At 33.9% G+C, this 14,745-nt stretch overlaps 3 protein-coding genes across 8 annotated transcripts in view; 2 read left to right on the forward strand and 1 right to left on the reverse strand.

Moving 5' to 3' along the window:
* Positions 1-14,745, forward strand: part of LOC140976949 (glutathione S-transferase L3-like) — an 80,981-nt gene that overhangs the window by 36,239 nt on the left and 29,997 nt on the right. The gene's annotated exons all lie outside the window — the stretch shown is intronic.
* Positions 1,464-7,096, forward strand: LOC140976939 (patatin-like protein 6). Of its 4 annotated transcripts, none has more exons than XM_073441381.1 (3): positions 1,464-2,789; positions 4,637-4,937; positions 6,750-7,096. In XM_073441381.1, the coding sequence occupies exons 1-2, from the start codon at positions 1,656-1,658 to the stop codon at positions 4,910-4,912; spliced, it is 1,410 nt and encodes a 469-aa protein (XP_073297482.1). In that variant the 5' UTR covers positions 1,464-1,655; the 3' UTR covers positions 4,913-4,937; positions 6,750-7,096. The 4 variants fall into 4 exon arrangements, with proteins under 4 accessions (XP_073297482.1, XP_073297480.1, XP_073297483.1 ...); XM_073441379.1 differs by having other exon boundaries at positions 6,790-7,095; XM_073441382.1 differs by lacking the exon at positions 6,750-7,096 and adding an exon at positions 5,667-5,816.
* On the reverse strand, positions 5,836-13,804 carry LOC140976942 (uncharacterized). 3 transcript variants are annotated; one of them, XM_073441390.1, is made up of 6 exons: positions 13,677-13,804; positions 13,444-13,541; positions 13,184-13,283; positions 9,963-10,145; positions 9,393-9,535; positions 5,836-6,091 (listed from the first exon to the last, which is right to left on the reverse strand). In XM_073441390.1, the coding sequence occupies exons 1-5, from the start codon at positions 13,731-13,733 to the stop codon at positions 9,413-9,415; spliced, it is 561 nt and encodes a 186-aa protein (XP_073297491.1). In that variant the 5' UTR covers positions 13,734-13,804; the 3' UTR covers positions 5,836-6,091; positions 9,393-9,412. The 3 variants fall into 3 exon arrangements, with proteins under 3 accessions (XP_073297491.1, XP_073297490.1, XP_073297489.1); XM_073441389.1 differs by lacking the exon at positions 5,836-6,091 and adding an exon at positions 9,082-9,251; XM_073441388.1 differs by lacking the exon at positions 5,836-6,091 and having other exon boundaries at positions 9,333-9,535.

Here is a 14,745-nt window from a genome sequence, read left to right on the forward strand (position 1 = left end):
AACTGCACTCGATGTAGATCGATAAGTGCAACATGAGAATTACTAAATTGAATTAAAGATTAATATAATTTTTTAAAAATCAAAATCACTATTAACTGTGGTCCAGTTTCTTAATTCCTAGGCCCATCAGGCCTCCGTTTCTAAGCCCAATTAATGTTCTGGTTTAAAAAGTTTATAAAAATCAAATAGTGATCCAAAATTTTCAGTGAATAGATTATCAGAAAACCAAATATTTTTAAAAAAAATGTTTGCAATCACTAAAGAAAAGTGATATTGTTTTTTTAATTTAAAAATATATTTTTTTATATGTTTTTTAAAGTCAGATTCAACGTCAGTTTCTGCTTAATTTAACTGAAATTCATAAGCTAGTGAGATGCTGATTTTGCTTCGACAAAAAATGATTATAATAACAAGTTTATGTTATAATCAACTATTTATCAAAACACTACTCAAATCTGATTTTTAACTTTTCATATTTGTTTTCAAACATTACTCGTATCTATTTTTTCTTCATTTCTCCATGATTTATAAATTTAATCATTTATTTAAAAGCTGAATCCGTTGCAACACGTTCTCTAAACAATATCGATATCTTTTTTATAGATGATCTAAATAGAAGATCTATCTCACAAAATTAACTCATTAAACTATCTCACAAAAGTTTTTGTATTTTCTAAAAATTGAATTCAAGTTGTTCATTCTTTATTTATTTTAAACTTGAGGATTCCTATTTGTAGGAATTTAGGTTCACATATTAATTTTGATAAGAATAATTATTTATAATTTTAAAAAATATAACAAAACTATATATTTTAATGATTTAGTCAATATATGTGCAACTGCCATTATATATTAATCAAGTGCATTTTATGAGGCTATTTTGTTGGGCGATTTTTGATTTTTAAAAATAATAAACAATCATATATCGAACTAATTAAAAAGTTTATTCCCACAATTTTATATTTTCTAATCCTTTGATTTAATATGTTAGTTTTTGAGGGTAGGAAATTTAATTTTTCAATAAATTACATAATCTAGATCAACGTGGACGTACGTACTAACCAATGTCAACGACAAAAAGTAATACACAAAATTTATATCNTCTTTTCTCGACATTAAATTAAACGAGTAGATTTCTTGTGAATCAGTTAATTAGATCTTTATTCTTGAGATGAGTTATTTTTGTTCATATTTACGAAAAAAATAATACATTTTTATAGATAACTTAAACAAAAAATTTGTCTCAATCAATTGATAATGAGAACGTCTTATAAGAGTTTTGTGTAAAATTTATGGATAGCTTTACCTCTCTAAGAAATTTTGCTATAAAATTCAAAATTATATATGAGTCACGAGACAAGGGAAATAAATAAAAAAATTAATTAATTTTTCATTTTTTTGGATAATAATACTAAAAAATAATTTATAAAAGCCAAAATGAAACAAACATCGGTCTGCAGAAACTGAATTATATTCTATGTTATTTGTTGCGTCTCTCTTTGCCGAATTCCCTCGTCCTCTTCGTTTTGATCGATCATTTGAACTTTGAGGCCTGCAATCTCAGGGTATACATACAATCCCATTTCATATATGCGAAGACACGAAGATAAAGGATTTTTCTTGGTGTCAAGACAAGAGATATTGCTTAGAAATTAATGGCGTGTGCTGATTTTGAAAAGATTAACAATCATGCGGTTGAAATGCAAGAACCCAGTATAGAGACGGATAAATTGAGCTACGAGATTTTCTCCATATTGGAGAGTAAGTTCTTGTTTGGCTGCGATGATCAGAAATTTTGGGTTCCAAAGCAGATACCACCGGAGCAGCCGCAAAGACATGATGCCGTTGAAAATGGGGTGCAGTCTATGAAGAACCAGAGAGGGAAGATATGCATTCTCAGCGTTGATGGAGGTGGGATGCAGAATATTCTATCGGGCAAAGCGCTGGCGTATTTGGAAACGGCATTGAAAAACCGGTCGGGGGATGCCAACGCCACAGTCGCCGATTATTTCGACGTCGCCGCCGGAAGCGGTGTCGGTGGGATTTTCACGGCCATGCTATTCGCCACCAACGATCAAAAGCGGCCGATTTTCGACGCCGACGACACCTGGAAATTCCTCGCCGCCGAGGGCAACAGATTCTACCGCTCCGCGAAACCGCGGAACTCCAAGGGCAATATCTTCAAGCGGGTTTTCAGCAAAACCGGCGTCGCGGGTTCGGCCACTTCCGGCTTGGAGAAGGCCATGAGAGACGCGTTCAAGGATGAGAAAACCGGAAGGAGCTTGACCTTGAAAGACACGCTGAAGCCGGTTTTGATTCCATGCTACGATCTCACCAGCACCGCGCCGTTTCTGTTCTCCAGAGCTGATGCTCTCGAAACAGACAGCTTCGACTTCAACCTCTGGGAGGTGTGTATGGCCACGTCATCCGAACCCGGGATATTCGACCCGGTTTTAATGAGATCGGTTGACGGGGCGACCCGTTGCGTGGCCGTGGACGGGGGGCTGGCTATGAACAACCCCACGGCGGCGGCAATCACGCACGTCCTACATAACAAACAGGAGTTCCCTTTCGTGAGGGGGGTTGAGGACGTCTTGGTACTTTCACTCGGAGCCGGCGAGCAGCTTCTGGCTGGCAGCTTCGACTACGAACAGGTCAAGAAATGGAAGGCAAAGGATTGGGCTCGGCCTCTTGCTCGCATTTCCGGCTCCGGCTCGGCGGAGCTAGTGGACCACGCCGTGGCAATGGCTTTCGGTCCGAGCCGTGTCAGTAATTACGTCCGCGTTCAGGTACGAAATTAACAACATTAAATTTAATGCAACAAAAGTCTTGGTTGGTAAGATCGGTCTCCCACCGAATGTCGTTGAATTTGGAGCCTTTTTATCTTTATATTCGATCTTTATCAGATTTACAACGATTTTATCTATTCTACGAGTCAAGAATTTTATTCAGTTGGATGAAAACTGAAATGTAAAATGATAATGGTGGAGGGCAAAGTTTTTGTCTCCATATATTTTATATTGGCCCACGTCTTCTTCTATCACCATCCTTCCATGAGAATTAATTAAAGGTTTAGGAACATGGATAATTCTATTAAGAAGGTAATCTTTTTCTATGTTGTATTTGAGCTTTCAAATTACTTATGGGAATGATAAAACCAAATTTTATTAATGAGTTTCCAGTTCTTTTCTTTTGAAGTTTGGAAGTTTTGGGTTCATAAAATTTTATTCACGGTCCGCGTTTCGAATCCTGTTGTTAATTTGGCAAATGGTGTTGTCTTGGCCGAATTCCAACTCAAAATGAGTGAGTGTTTTCACGGGGTGTCATAGATTTTGTAGGGAATTAGGTTCAACTAATCTATATAGAAAGAAGATGCTCCATTTTTACAGTGACGCGGATAATTTTCCAGGCCTTCTTAAGTGCAGTTATTCCGGGTATTAAATGTTTCCTGTTGGCAAAGATATTTTTCATTAATTCCTATGTGGTCGGAGATCTTTAATACGTTCTGTGTTTTGATTAATATTTGTTTGAAAAGGGTAAAAAAATGCCTCGACTTAAAGTTTGACAGACTGTATATCTATTTTGAGTTTATCTTCTTGTAATTTTACAGCAAAGTCACATGTTATTTGACTGGCTCCTGTAAAATGTCCTTTCACAATATCAGAATGTTTATAGACCTTTATATGTCAAATTTTATTGTGAGTTTTAAGATAATTCTCCTAGTGATAAAACAAGGAAAGGCAGCTAGCAATCTGAAGTGTTTAACATTTTCACGTTGGAAAATGATTAGGTGGACCACTCATTTAAATGATTCAGTGTACCTTTAGCATTTTAATGATTTCAAGAAAATGTTATTAAGTTAATATTTTATCTTTTGGGCCCTTAACCATAATTTATGACTCAACAACAAAACGCAGGTTCCGAAGAATAATGATTACATTTTTTTTAGGGGATAAAAATGTGATCTGAAAATGACTAGAAGAGGTCCTTGCTTTCCTTTCTTTTTTTGCCGTTCTTATATTGCACCTAAATTTGCTGATAACAGGAGTAGAGTGGGGTTTATTTCCTCATTTTCTTGTACTGTCCAGCCACCAGATTTTAGCCGTGCAAAATAATTTTCTTGGTCTTATTTGTTAAATCATTATCAGGTGTACAATACTCTGTACATTTGAATGGCATGGTTTGGAATTGACCGAACACAAATTATACTGTTGGAGCATATGGCTACTTAGGGAATAATCTAATAATAATGATAAGGATTTGATAATTAAATCCCACTTGTTTTCTTGAATATAATCTTGAGATGGGAAATTGTGATAAAATTATCTGATAAATACCGAAGCCTAATAACTTGCAGTTGACTGAGTTGGTTTTCATCAAGTGGCTCCATTTGTTAGTTGCTAGCTCTTAAGCATTGGTGTAAAGCACCCGACGCCTATAGCCTTTTTATTTTACATGGTTATTTTGCATCGAACACTTTTTTACTCAGAATCAAGTCTCTGTATGGGAATTTTGTGAAAGTTATTGGTGATTTTTTAATTTAGAAGGTCCCCGTTTTGGTGTTTAAGCAGTATTTTTCAAATTACATCCCAGAGTGTTTGCTGATTTGCTAACAATTTTTTGGTTTGGTTACCAGTCGCAGGCTAATGGATCCAATACGAACCGATATGGTGCAGCTACCGATTCAGACGCTAGCCCGAGCAAAGTAAAATTGTTAATAGGAGCAGCTGATGACATGCTGAAGCAGAAAAACGTTGAATCGGTCCTCTTTAATGGGAAGAGGATTGGAGAAGAAAGCAATTTCGAGAAACTGGACTGGTTTGCCGAACAACTTGTGTTAGAACATCAGAGGAGGAGTTGTAGAATAGCTCCCACTGTTGCATTCAAGCAAGCTACCCCAAAACTTTCTTAAACAAACTTTACTTATTTTGAAAATGGTGAGCTCGCTGCCTTTGACTACTTTGTTATTCTTTATTGCATTATTATTATTAAATGGTCAAGTTACATTTTCTTTATTGCTTGCATTATTTTGTCTGATGATATCGACAAGGCCACACTCAAAACATTTAAAGAGTATAATATAACTTCTTAATTAAAATAACATTGCAAGAACTTGATGCCCGAGAGGAAGTGAGGAATGATTTTCCAAGAACCCAGGTAGCTACTTTTATGAGTAAGCCTAACTTGTGAATGTTTTGGCTCTAAAAATATGGTGGCAACCATTCTAATATCCTTAAGATTCACATACACGATCCATTTTTATTTTAAAAATGTAAGGATAATATCATTTAAAAGTAAATATACACTAAACACCTTCGGTCTGAAATCTTCATGCTGGTTATGCCCGTCCTATGGCTGTCATGGCGTCCTGAACTTATCGGTATGTTTCTGTTCTGTTCATGGTTACGACGTTATGATGAAAGCATGAACACATGGTCCTCAAATCCTCCCCATAAAAAAAGTTCAAAACCGGTCCCATGTATGAGCATATAATTGGTACATAATTTGGTTCCTCTAATTTTTTTCCCCAATAAAATGACTTTTTAGATACAGATGTTCTGTTTCTAGTAGCTCCCTTGGCTTCTGTCTTGTCATTTTCTTTCAGAAACAACAATGCTTGCAACTACCTCTGGCTGTTGACATAATTTTAATTTTAATGTACTTAGGAAGATGAAAGATATTTATAGCCAAACAAAACAAAGAAGTATGTAGGGATAGAAAGCTTGAACATTCTGTCTGCTCACCGACACTGATCCTGGAGGAGGACGAGGGGTGTATCAGTCATTTCATCTAATTGGGTAGGTGCACTTGGGGACCTCTTCCACTTCCATCCACGAATGAGAGGGCCCTTTTATTTTCCACGATGAATCATGCCATGTTTGAATCTTTGATAAAGGGGTCACTCTTTTTATTACAAATTTATCAACGATGACACTTATTTGTAGTAACTTTTACTTTTGGTCCATTATACCTCTGCATATTTTACCTTTTCTTGTGCATTATAGGACTCTAGGCTAAGTGGACCCTGATGAACTTTATTAATTTTTATGTTTCGAGGGGAAGACCACCTCCTCCGTACACTGGGTTTTCCCTGCTCATATGTTCAAAACATTTACATATATGAGAATATTAGAACTCTTTATAACTGAGTTGGATGAGTCACATTTCCTAAAGAGTCGTCTTTATCAGCTAGGACTAGGATTTTCCCTTCTATTCCATATTGCACTTTGTTGGTTTCTATATATAAATAGAGAAAGAGAGACGGGGAGACTCTTATCATGGACACTTATAGAGGAAGCTAGTAGTCTTTTGACTTTCACATACCAATTTTAAACCGGAAACAATGGAGAGTCAAAAGATGATCTTTGTATATAAAGAAGAGAAAGTAAAACTTATCCCAAGCTTTGATGAAAGTGTAAAACAACAACAGTACAATGTAGAATAAAATTTACTTGTGCTCACTATTATTACTATTGTTAAAATCAAATGGGAAGCCATGACTAGAGCACTAGATGTATGTTTTCTGTAGTTTTACAGGTTGTGTGCCCTACCTTGTCATTTAAAGCCTGCCGTATGTTTTATTCCTTACATCAATCTTAAATGTAATAAACATTCAATTGCGACATTTGTGTTTCATATCTACTACTTATCAAAAAAAAAAAAATCTGGGATAAAAAGTATGCATCAGTCTGTCTAATTGGTTCAAATTTTAAGATGTTCAATCACTGTGTGTATTCAATTCGATGCAGGTAACTAAAGATGTTCAATCACTGTATGTATTCAATGCAGGTAACTAAAGATAGAGTGAACTTGGAAGGAAAAAAGAAACCAAGAAACAAGGATGTTGGAAGAAAGGCAAATATTGCAAGCTTTTACTTTTGGCAGGATTGGAGGAGAAGTAGGTGAGTGAAGTGAAAAAGAAGTGTCAACTGTAAAAAAAAAAAAAAGTGTGGATTTTGGTTAGATTCCTTGCCTGCCATATTGCAAGTCATTGTGGAACATTAAAATTTGTCCATTGTGAAAATACCCTTCTCATTTCTTTTAATATTTTATTACTATTTTTTAAATCTTTTTTTTGACTTTGATAGAAAGCACACCCATTACTTAAAAGAAGTACAAATTGGTAGCTTTAAACTTTATTATTATATATTTTCTAAAAACAAGTCACAAATAAAATGGAGAATTTAAAATATCATGCCAAGTGATTATCAGATTATATCTCAACATTAAACGATGGTTCTGAAAGTAATCGAGAATTGTGAACAAACACTAGACAGTTTTTAGATTTCATTAGCAACAATAATAATATACAACACAAATAAATAAATACATACATACTTACAAATACNTCTTTTAACACATATAATGACACAAATTTTTATTAAAATGATTTGCTTTTTCCCTCGATTGGCACCATCCAACTACTTACATATTCTAGTATTCTCCTTTCTTTGGCACTAAGGACGACTTTGTTTATGACATTTGGAGTAAAATATAAACCTCATCGAGTCTAATCTATCATTCGTAACTTCCACATTTATTTGACATTTGACATTTGACATTTGACATAATTTAATCTTTAGATATTATGAATTTACCTTTTCTCATTTATTATATTTTTCTAGTAGAAGTTGTTGTAGACTCAAAAGCAGTCATTATGAAGTATGATATAATAATATTAATAAAATATAGATGATATTTAATTTAGTGGCAAAAGAAGTGTGAATGGTCGAATAACTTGTGTTAATCATTGGTGATTATGACTTTTCTTAAATAATAAATAAAGAGTAGGTCTATTGTGAGACGATCTTACGAATCTTTATCTGTGAGACGGATCAATCCTACCGATATTCACAATAAAAAGTAATACTCTTAGCATAAAAAGTAATATTTTTTTCATGGATAACTCAAATAAGATATTCGACCCACGAAATCGATTCTTGAGATCGTTTCACAAGAGTTTTTGTGATAAATAAAAATATCTCGTCCACTCCAATTATGCTATCTAGTTGCTTTTAACAAACCCAAGACCGAAAAAATCAATGCATGAGAAGAAAAAGAAAGAAGAGAGATAAATAAAGCAAAAGGGATTAGGAACTTTTTGAAATAAGAAATTCTTAAGAAGGCCCAAATTAACTTTAAGCTACACTTTAATATGGCTTATCGAACTACTCGATGATTTTGTTGGTCAAATTGTACACGTAAACAAACCCAAATCGCAAAATGCTCGATTTGCCAATTTAAAATTGGTAAAATATCACAACAAAATCTTTGCTATGAATCATAAATGGACAACAAATATCAATTTATTTTTTTTAATATAACAAATATCAATTCTAGGCTATAAAGCATCGCATATCGCTTTCAAGTACAAATTAAATTGAAAAAACATTTTCCTAAAGTCTTTAATATACTTAATCTGGTGACGCATCATTATCGCATTCTTAATATAATAATAATAATATTATTATTAGTGTCCATACTCAGATAGTTATATTCTACACACACACAAACACACAACTCCAAACCAAATGTAATGATTTGGGGGCACAAAACTTCTTTTGCATGCTTTTTAATCTAAATAGAAATAGATTATAATGTTCATGTATAAAAAAAACATAGTACTATGAAATCAATTGGATTAATTTGAGTTTGATTAAGATTTGATCAATTCGATCATGACGTATAATGTTATTTACACTCCACTTATTGTCACTTATTGTATATAATGTTCAACAAATAATCAAATCGACCCATTGACACTATAAATGTGTGAACATTAGCGATGATCACTCTTATCATGAGTATAGATTTGTTGTTCTTTTTGATAAAAATTCGATTCCACCTCTCATTTTACAAACCGTGTACCCATTCCATCCCCATTTTTGAATGTTAATAAGAAAAACAACTGAATAATAGCGAACATTGACTTTCACTATATTGTCAAACATTATTTTGTTGAAAGAACTAGTTGGCTCATGTAATAGCCAGGAGAATTTACGAGTGTAGCAGAGTTAATTACAAAAGGAATGCCCGAAATTCGACGTCCCAAATAGCCGAAACGCAGATGAATTGCTACATACGCACGAAATGTAACTAGACCCTATAAAATAACTCATCAGAGCCAACCTATTCAATACAGGAATAACTGATTTGCCACATATTATGTATTCTTAAGGACCAATTATTTGGTTCAACTTTTCCTCTTCTGCTAAAAAGTAAGGGCTAATAATTCTAAAGTTGCACCACAGCTACAAAGAAGGGTAACACTTCGATAAGAAAAAATGTTAACAGATTAAAATGTCAATAGATTAAAGAGGATATGGTTACCACTTAACCCAAAGAAGATACGAGATCCATCAAATTTAGACGTAGGAAGAAATTTTGTGTACCTGGAGGCGAATGAGTCACATTACTCATCGTCTTTATAAGGGTATTCCTCGGGAATTTGCTTCAGAAGCTTAACTTGCAGCTCAAATACATCATCCCCTCTAAGCATGTCACGTAGCCATGTGACCTCAGTTTTCATAGAAACCTGAAACAAGGGAAGAAACAACGACTTATACGATTTTGAAGTTTTACCATCAGGATAGTCATGGAGAGAATACTGATATTGCCTGACATTTTCCAGGCGTACAAGACCTGTTCAAAGTAACTAGACAACAAACTCCATGATAATATGAAAAAAGGGGGACACCCGATGGTTACTGTGTTAAAGCACATATTTGAGAAGATGAATTTACCGTCTTCAATTTAACAACATTATGGTTATGACTCTTCCAATTTTAGCTTTTTACTCATAAACAATTGCTAAGAGGATTAATTATGTAAGATATGACATGACCATGCCAAGAGGGTTGATATCCAAATTGATCATTCTAAATTTTAAAAATTTATTCACACACACAACACACAAATTGAAACAAATCTGAGAAGATGATAATAGAGAATGATGTGCTCACCATCTCAAGAGCTCCTCTGATTACTCCACTTAGAATATTGCAATAGTAAAGACCTTGACAGGTATCAGGAAGCTCGACGAAATCTACAAGTGGGTTATCCTCCAAAATTATACTGCAGGTTGTTCCCTCAACATCCCAGTTCGTGACAGATGCGGTGATACCCAGGAACATTTTGAATCCAACCTGTTCATAACAGATTTTGAATATTGGATTCAATAAAACATTTTTTTTACAGTACTCAAATTCGTGCCATCTTTTCAAAGGGGAATTTATATGTCAACAGGGCAAGAGAAGCATGATGAATAGGTCATCTGATGCATTGGCTTATATAATAATCTTTCATCAGTAGCAGTCATCAATAATTTATTCAAAGATAAAAGCTAAAACTTAAATAGAGTCTACCTAGATCGAACCAATCATAAAATGAGTGAGAAGCCATTCCTCACGAGTAATCATGATCGAGTAAACAAAGTCTGAAACACCTTTTATTTCATATTTCTTCCGGTGTTCTAATTATAAAAGCATTTTGTTCAGGATACTTTAGGTGAACAAAACACCCATTTGGAATCAAACCAATGCTTTCTTCGTCTATTAAAAATGAAGTTTCAGAGTAGTCTAGAGTTGAGGGCAATTAGAAAAGCCTCAAACTTTCATTTTCCAAAGGCCTACCAGATGTAAAACCTTGCATGCTTACCAAAATATTAAATTGAGCTATAATAGCACAATTGCATCATCAAATTTCATAAAGTTGATGTTCAAACTGCTTAATGCTCATTTCTCTTTACAAAATTTAGCATGCTTCCAGTCGAGATCTTTCTCAAATTCTTAACTGTAGAACCAATTACAAATAACAGAAGCTCTTTAAGTAAATTATTTCTGTGAAAGCAATTTGCGTTTAAAATTTTCCTGTTTAGTTCACGATCAAGTTTTGCATCTCAATCTTCCCACAACCATCAAGGCATCAACAAGTAGCTATAAGACAATAATCCCTTAAAAAAACCGCACCTTTCAGGAGGATCAATTCATGAATAGCCATAGAGAGCTGTAATATTTTAAATGTTCCAAACATTGAAGGACATCATCAAGACCAACAAAAAATAGGAAATTTGAATGGAACACAACAGTTTGTCGATGAAAGGTACAAAACTAGAGATCCAAAGACTCTAAAGAACCATAAAAATTCAGGGACATCCAACTATTAAGTAACCTCACCCTCCTCGGGTTTCTTAAATATGCTTTTTAAAGGTGTCATGGGCATCATTATTAGAAGGCGTGCACCTGGCTCATCCAGGCTATGGACACAGCCAGGCAAAGTCAGTGCACCCAGGACAGCCCATGGGCACAGCCTTTTCAAAAGCCGTGTGCTTTTGTCCGGCACAAATTACGTCTAAAGTGCTATAAGGCGCGCTTCTTCGTGTTAAAATAATAATAACCAAATGGCCCAGTCCAACTGAATCCATGCCCAAAATCAGCTAAAACGCTCCAGTGCATAAACCAGGAACACTTCAATTCTATCCCTCCTCCATTGTATGAAACATTAAACTAGCCTCCATTACATAAAACACTAAAATCCCAATTCCAAAATCATTCCAAGCACTACTCTCCCCTGCTTTCCTTTGCCATTAAAAATGTCAAGTTTTGAAACTTCTAAACCTTAGAAAGGATTCCACATGGAATTACGTGATCATAAAAGAACCTAGCCTTGAACCTAAGAATCCATGGCTTTATCAATAAGGATGATTATTACAATATAAATGTAAAATTTGAACGATAAACAAAAATTCCGGAATTTCTAAAGCAAATAATATAAATTATATGTTCCTAAAATTTTAGTGAAATACAAGAAATTTTAGCTACTACATGTTGAAATGTTGTAATTTAATCACATTTAAATTATAGATTCTGGCAATACAATATCATGTTTAAAAAATTTCAGCACTCAAAGACACGCATAATCAATTGATTTCACCACTAAATCACAAAATTCATAAACTTAAGCAACTCTACTACAAATTGCTAAAAATCTAAGTATCTTGTTACAAGGTGTATGCACCATTCAAGACTTTCCCTTTAACTGAAACATTGGTTTGCACCTTGCTGAGCCAAGGCTTGGAATCTTACTTAGCCTTAACCATAGTTATTTAGGGCGCAAGGCGTACTAAAGCGCTAGGGTACCTTAAAGCCTGAGGCACAAGGCGCAATTTTCACAAAGATAACAAACATTATAAATAAAAAGTTCATTAATAGATAATGTAACGTAAATCATAACCAGAAAAAAATTAATCATTTAAAGTTCATTAGTAAATCATCAATTCATAGTATATTAAAAAAAGATCAAATATCTAAATCATCAAATTCTTGTTCAACGTCTGCAACTATATCGTCGTCGTCGTCGCAATAATGAGTCATGAGTGTAGAAGAAATTAGATTAAAAGTTTGTATAAAAGATTATATTATCATCTAAATCATCAAATTTTTTATCATCCTGCTCAACTACTATCATCATCGTAAAAGAAGGAAGAGTAAAAGTTTGAATAAAAGACTTATGAAATTTCTGTTAAAAAAATCTTGCATAAATGAGCAATAGTTTTTTTAATCATTAAATAGACACGAGCTTTGCTAATTAAGCTTCAAAATTGGTTGAGTTCGAGTTAATTTTTATTCACCTACAAAATATCAGTCCACTTTTTTAAAGCGCACGTTTTTGCGCCTCTCGGAGCCTCGCGCATAGGCAGAGGCGCACACTTTAAGCGCGCTTGTTTCAAGTGCTTCGCCTGGGTAATAACCCAGGCGCAATGGGTGCGCCCAACTGGGCCTGTCGCCTAGGCGCACGCTTTTAATAACTATCAACTGCCATGGTTCAGGCTATGATGCTATTCCTGTAAGAACTAGGATGCTAGATAATAACTCCGCAAAGATTGGAAGAAAGTTAAAACAACATCATTAGTACCATAAGGGGCAATCAACAAAATACAAAATGCTATCTAGATCTCAAATTGGATAAAAACTACATCATTACCACTAAAATAGACAACATCATTATCTTGATTGATGAAAAACAAAGCAAAACCAGTTTTGACATAAGAGAAACAAAAATGCAATCCAAAGATAAAAGCTTTAAATCGTTAAAATTGTTCCACTATTGTTGAAGTAAACAAAATAAAGAACCAGCAGAGAAGAGGAAATAGAGAAGAAGTGGTGCTAGGCAGCAAAGACACGACCTTTGCAATGACTTCCGCTGTTTCCTTAAAATCGACACACCTAGAAACATTTGATTTCGCAAGAAACTCATCAACTAGACGGAGTCCAATATTATAGCCCCTGCAACGCTTAAAACGGAAAATTTTTCAAAAAATGCAACCTCAAGTCAAACAAAATTTCAGAAAAATAAAATATCCAATTATCAACATAGTAGACCGGAGAATCGATCCTCTCAATAATAGGTGAAGAATAAGAACACAGCAGAGATTCATTTACAAACATTTGATCGAGCTGCTTGTTAACCTCCTCAACCTCTTCCAGATCGGTGATCAGTTGGCGCACCATAGCACCGTATGTCAGAGTGAAAAGCTCCGCATTCTGAGAACGTTACATAAAAATTAACACCAATATGAGTCGCAGAACAAGATTTGAACGGTAAAAACATCCATAACTAGGATTCAAAAACAAAAGCCACCGAAACTGTTGAGGCTTGTTAACGATTAGTAAACCTACCACGCGTTCAACGCTAGCGAAAATGGCGTCGCCAGATTTAGGTGCCGAGGGGGCCATGGAAAGAGCTTCGGGTCGGAACGGTGAAACTCTTAATGCTCACACTAGTAATCAAATGAGTTGCATGTTGTTTCAAATAATTTTAAAAAAAAATAAAAAATGTGCTATTATTTTATTATTATATATTTATTTATTATTTGAATTTGATTTCTATTTATTTATTCCCAATTTCTATACTGTCTTGTATTTCTATACTATCATGGCAAAAACTTGTGTGAGACGGTCTCACGGGTCGTATTTGTGAGACGGATCTCTTATTTGGGTCATCCATGAAAAAGTATTATTTTTTATGCTAAGAGTATTACTTTTTATATTGAATATGGGTAGGGTTGACCCGTCTCACAGATTAAAATCCATGAGACGGTCTCACATGAGACCCACTCTACTGTTATATAAAAAATCCGTCGTCTAGTAGACACCATCTTTTGTTCCTCAGATTGCTTTTACACCAACATTTTTTTAAAAAAAATTTCCACGACTTATTTTCAATATTACCTCTCACTAATTTCTATCAATTATTATTAAATTAAACATGAAATTAAACATTTAATAAAATAAAAATAATCTTGTATAAATTATGATTATGATTTTACACACAAAATGAGTGTGCATAATTTACTAATAATTATAATTTTTAATATATATTTTCTTCTTCTGATCGAGAGTCAATTATAACAAATCATTGTCTCGTCTCAATATATATACACACACATAAATAACAAGTAGATCATTATGTTATAGTATTGATCAAATCATATCAAAATAATAATATTATTATACCTTTCACCAATTAATAATTTTAAAAGGTAGAATTATTTATTTAATGAACTGTACATTGGATATACACATAACACATGTACATAAAAGACACTAGGATATATATTTACATATTTACATGACACCAAATATCTCAATAAAAACCAAACCAAAACCCGTTTTCATTTTTTTTTTATTTAAAAAAAGGAACCAATCAGATGATATGTTTTTCAATTCAACTACTAAAAAATATACT

The sequence above is a fragment of the Primulina huaijiensis genome, chromosome 5, assembly GCF_012295235.1.
Source record: "Primulina huaijiensis isolate GDHJ02 chromosome 5, ASM1229523v2, whole genome shotgun sequence".
In the NCBI taxonomy this organism is placed as follows: domain Eukaryota; kingdom Viridiplantae; phylum Streptophyta; class Magnoliopsida; order Lamiales; family Gesneriaceae; genus Primulina; species Primulina huaijiensis.